Consider the following 5,514-nt stretch of genomic DNA (forward strand, 5'->3'; position numbering starts at 1 on the left):
ATTCAATATTCAAATAACGTATATTTATATAATTTGAAAAAATCTCCCTACTATACAAATATGTACAGCAATATTAACTAACTAGCGAATACCCGGCGTGCTTCGCTGCGCCTTAAAAGTAATTTTGTTTTGTTACTCCCTCTCACAACATTTGAAAATATGCAAACTCCGCACATGCATAAGTTTGTATGTACATACAAAAATATGTATAAACTCATTTGGTGCAACTGGTTTTGATATTCGTAGATGGTTTTAGGCTATTAGGTTTAGTAGTCTATTTTCATCTTAACTGGGACCGTTGATAACTGATGAACATACATGCATATATGTATGTAAAATATACATATGTATGGATGATATAATAGCTCTGATCCAATACTTTTCGTGTTAAATCCTGGAAAAAGTCAAACAGCAAAATCAGTCTCGGAAGTGAGAGTAAAAAGTGAGTAACAGCAACACGTACGGAACAAAAAAAGCATCGGGTAAAATCTTGCAACTTCAATCTCTACACAACTCTCCAAAAATCGCTCTCATTTACATGAACCACAGATTACATTCCGAAAAGAAAAACTAAATTTAGGAATATAAACAAATAGAAATGCTCAAACTATAAGCTCAAGAACAGTAATTGATGCGGTGTTTTCAAGATATTTTAACGCCCTTGAGTCACAAGTATATAAAAGTATCATATTTTATCAATCATACCGAAAATTTCATATACTAAAAGAATTAAAAATGAAAATGAATAAAAACAAATTAAATCAGCAAAATGAATAAAATTAAGTGAAATTAATGTTTAATTTCTAACCTAACCTACATGTGTATGTATGTAATTGAATCGCCTAAGAATAGCTTTACATATAAAAAGATTATCCACATTTTCGAGCTTAACTCGCTAATATGTAATTAGATTAGATTAGGCATACAAAATTATAATTATAAAATTATCCCAGATTAAACTGATAACTTTTTGAGGAATGTCAAATGTAAAAGTAAACAAAAATTGACGCTAGTAAGGAAAAGAGGTTTGTAAAGGTATTTTTAATAAAATATTCAGTTAAAATATATTTAAATAGCATAATATAGCAGAGAAGAGGTTTAACTTTTCCTCGAGTTGTGTGAATAACAAGTGAACCAATTTGACAGCTAACGAGCTTTGATTGCGATTATATATATATGTAAACGTTTTTTTATGCTTTGCCAGTCGCATATGTTTACACATCAAATTTCATGAGTACGTAGTACTCACTCCTTTTTTTTAAGTATTTACGAATTGTTAGCTACTTGATAGCTTTTGAATAAATGTGCATATCGAAGCGTTATGAAAAATGTATTTATGTATGCTTTAAAAATTAAATTAATAGTTTGGTCAGATCGCTGTGTTTTGTTTCCTTGCATAAATTAAGTAAAAGGCGTTATTTGACCAAATATATGATTTGCCAATTTCTTGGAGCATCGAAATCAAAAAAGCTGAAGGCTATTTATTTACAAAATTTCATGAAAATTGGACCTGCGGCTCGCGACATTACCTGTTACAAAAAGGGACTTCTCTTTATATAATTAGTATAGATATAGATATAGATGATGTATAGACCTCGGCCTGTTACAATTTTATTATATGTAAGTGTATATTAGAGAATGAGTGAGTTTCAGTGCATTTCAAGTTTCTGAGGCGTTGTTTTCTTTTAATTGAGAATTGTTTCACTCTGTTTCACTAGATTTTAAAAACACGCAGGCTAGAAACTCATTTCCGACTTATAGTTTCTTGTACAAAGAGTAAACATTCTTTGAATTAGTTAATTAAGGGGGGGAGGGTAGGGGGGTCGAAATAATACAAACGGCAATAACGCAAATTTGTGTTATTTCCCAAATGAATTATTTCATTTCTCTTTGAGCAATAAGATCAACTTTTAAACAATTGAGTAATAAAGCAAAATAGTGCACATATGTAGGTAGTCACCCAGTTACATTTAACAAAAAGTAGTACATGAACAAGTTAAATGGACAGGTTTGTAATTATAAAATTTTGAAGGTGCCCAGCGTCGCGGCGGTCCGCGTTCGCGCGCCGCCCCGCGCCGCGCCGTGTTCAACGTCGCGCTCGCGTCCCCGGCCCCCTCCCCTCATTTCGCAATTATGCACTAGTGGCATTATTAGCATTTAGAAAAAAAAATAATAAAATAACACTAGTTCACTTCTGAAATTGCTTTTTAATGTCCAAGTAATGGGAATTATTGCGTATGGTGTTATTGCATGCACCCCACCCATGATGGAATTATACCAGGTGAAGTAATATTAGCGTGAAAAGAAAGATTTTGACACTGCTTTATTTGAAATTTTGCCTATAAATTGTGACTATAAGGCAGCCGAATGTCAGAAAATAAAGCGAGAAAGCAGTTTTATTACTTCACCTGTTTATTACGCCATTCATACCACCCGCCGCTTGTACCGAGTATACGTTCAAATTTATAAGTCTGAGAGTAGATAATATATTTTTTTTTTTTTTTTTTTCATCACTATTTCGTACCACGTGTTCGCTCCGTCTTCGTAAACGAAATCCACAGGTCGGATATAGCAAGTGATAATTATGCAGAAATTTTAACGAAGATAAAGCTGAAGACAATATTCTCTGTGTTATACACATGCTGCGAACAGGAACGGCAACTTTTGTTTGTTCCATGCCATGTGCGGAATTATACCAGGTGAAGTAATTAGAGAGAGAAAAAAGATTTTGACACTGCCTTATATGAAAAATTGCCTTTAAATTTTGTCTATAAGGCAGCCGAATGTCGGAAGATAAAGCGAGAAAGCTGTTTTATTACTTCACCTGTTTATTGCGCCATGGTTCCATGCAAAGATTTTAAAGTTTTCCAGCAATATTTTCAACATATTAAAAAGCATGCAGACAAAATTCATACCAAAGCGCTATGTCCAATTTGCCGAGCCGTTATTAAAGACGACGCTTTCCCTATATTTTGTTAGACTTTACGTAAGTAAAAATATTGGTTTAATTGTATTTTTGGAATAAACAAACTTCTTTTTCCTTCTGTCAGTTATCTGTTTTTGTTACAAATAGTATCAATAAGCAATGAGAAATAAGGCAAAATTTGGTTTTATTTCCAATCTTTGTTGGAAATAAAGCAAAACTCAGAATTTGGTATTATTTCCCATTTAAAAGTGCGTTATTGCCGTTTGTGTTATTTCACCGCCCCGTTAATTAACCTGCATTCATTTAGGCAAGGATCGTTTCAAATGATTTTACCCAGAATTTACAATAAGTAACCAACTTTAACTTTAATTAACTTAAAACAATGTCAGACCTACTTAGATCCTTTTGATTCTAACCCCTTCAAATGTTGTTTCATCGCATACTTTCCTGAATGGCACATGACGGTTATATAATAAACAGTATATGTATTAATATTTAAACCTTTTTGTGTACTACTCGAGGGTAGGATCTGATCAGAGTTGATAATGAGAAGGATCTGATTGAGAGTTGTATACAAAATTACTCTGGTATGAAAGGGAGTAACAACCGTACTATGGGAGAGTTGCACAAGATATGACTGTGAAATAGTGACCGAAATAAGTTACAAAAGTGTAAAAAAAAAATAAATGATTCTCTACTATTAAAGATACTGATACACATTATTATAATTCAGTGTTTTACATGTTATTTTACACCGTTAATAACAATAAACTCTTATCTGCTGAAAATGCTACTACTTAATCCAGCTTTAACAGTACAACTCTATTTCACGTTCTCTAACGTTTTTCCAACTGGTGAATTTCTTTTTTCTCAGGAATTGCAATGGCCCCTCGACTACGTGGTCGAGGTTTGTGCTGTTGGCAATAAAATTGCAGTACCCGTTGCATTTGGGACGAGTTAATTGAAAAAGGAAGATCTGTTGACTTGATTGAAATCTTGTGAAAAATATATTGTTTGTGAAATGTATCTTTATCGTGAATGATCTGGCAATCTTGTCTCTGACCCCATTAATTAAACACCAAACAAACAACAACAGAAGAGCTGATAATTTTGTAAACAAATATTTGTTTCATATTATTAATAGATAATTTATATTTATTTCCTAATTTTCAGATATACCGCTTATAGGCAGAAATAATGGCATTGTGGCTCAATAAAATCTATTCATCACGTTGGGCGCTCACCATTGAGTATGCTGACTAAACTCTTGACCACCAGAGCAGCTGTGCTGTTGGCAAAGGAGTCTCCAAGAACATATCGCACACCTAGATCTAAAGTGAGCTAACTTAAAATTCATAGAGGGGAATTTAACTGCATGTGGATCGTACAAAGTAAACGCAATTAGTACAAAAACAGGTATAACAGTCGTTTTTTAGTTAATGTATATAATCATGAAGAAAAAATATGTCCATTGATTGGATGTAAGTGCTATGAATTGATTTATGCAAAAAAATCGCCCAAAATTTGTTTTGAGTTGATCGCACTTTAGATCTAGGTGTGCGATATATGCCCTTAATTTATAAGGTGACAATCGCTCCTGTTTGTGTTGAAGTCAGTAAAATGATCTCTCAAATTTGGGTTTGCTGGATGAACTGTCTGGACGGATGTGCTGTAGGCAATGCAATTTATACGTTGACAACTGATTTTGTATAGTAAAGTCGTATACAATGGCGAAATTATGTGAGACCTCTTATAAGATATTTTGGCTTTACCAGGTGCTACTAGGTTTAAAAGTACAAGGGCAGTGATTGCGTCTACGTTGCTCTGAAGGATGGTGGTGCCAATTGAGGTGAAGTGTTCGAATATTTTGTAATGAATTATGAAAATTGCATATCTACGGTATGGGTGCCATAACAGAGCTTTGCTCCAGCAACATAGACCGCTGTGCCCGGGACGACGATGAATTGATTTTAATGTTGATACTTTTACTCGTCCGACATAAAAATGAACTATTATATAACGTCATCATCAATGCAATAGGCCCGGATACGCAACAATTATGATTATTCTAGCTTCGTGCAAACGAAAAAGTGCTTGATCGTTTGCGCGATATCGCCAATCCGAATGCTTAACGTAACAGTTTGAAATGCTATGTAGTTTCAATTTAGTGATTTTAGTATCGTTAAAAAATGAATTTTGTAATATTTATTTTTATTTCTTTTGGCAAAGGTGGCTATTAGCAGCTGGCGGTAAATTACGCCCACATTGCTTTTAAAAAATAGCCAACGGAATAATTTATTCATAATTTGACGATGCGTTATGACGCACAGTACCGCGATCTATATATATAAAATTAAGTGGCAAAACTTCCTGTTCGCATACTCCTCCTAGACGGCTTGCCCGATATCAAAGAAATTTTCAGGGGTGATTCGGGTCTGTGTGGAGGGTGCACATAAGAAATTTCATGTGTGTATCTTTGCACGTTTTGCAAAAACAAAAAAAAAATTAATTCTGTTTGGCTTTACGTGTTTTTTCGGATTGCTATCATTCCTAGACGGCTTGCCCGATTTCAATGAAATTTTCAGGGG

The 5,514-nt window shown here is 33.9% G+C and overlaps 1 protein-coding gene across 3 annotated transcripts in view; it reads left to right on the top strand.

Annotated features, from left to right (window-relative positions):
* Positions 1-3,786: 3,786 nt before the first annotated feature.
* The window catches only part of LOC118749519 (vascular endothelial growth factor A-A-like), a 228,222-nt gene continuing 226,494 nt past the window's right edge, over positions 3,787-5,514 (top strand). For 2 of the 3 annotated variants that reach the window (XM_036484317.1, XM_036484321.1), the window contains exons 1-2: positions 3,787-4,038; positions 4,100-4,262. Coding sequence is in view for 1 of the 3 variants with exons in the window: in XM_036484321.1 (XP_036340214.1) it covers positions 4,179-4,262 (84 nt within the window). In the remaining 2 variants the exon portion in view is untranslated. The remainder of the gene's footprint in view (positions 4,039-4,099; positions 4,263-5,514) is intronic. The other variant, XM_036484320.1, reaches the window with a different exon arrangement.

This window comes from Rhagoletis pomonella, unplaced genomic scaffold (genome assembly GCF_013731165.1).
Source record: "Rhagoletis pomonella isolate Grant_MI unplaced genomic scaffold, Rhpom_1.0 Rhpom_scaffold_00017, whole genome shotgun sequence".
Classification (NCBI taxonomy): Eukaryota; Metazoa; Arthropoda; class Insecta; order Diptera; family Tephritidae; genus Rhagoletis; species Rhagoletis pomonella.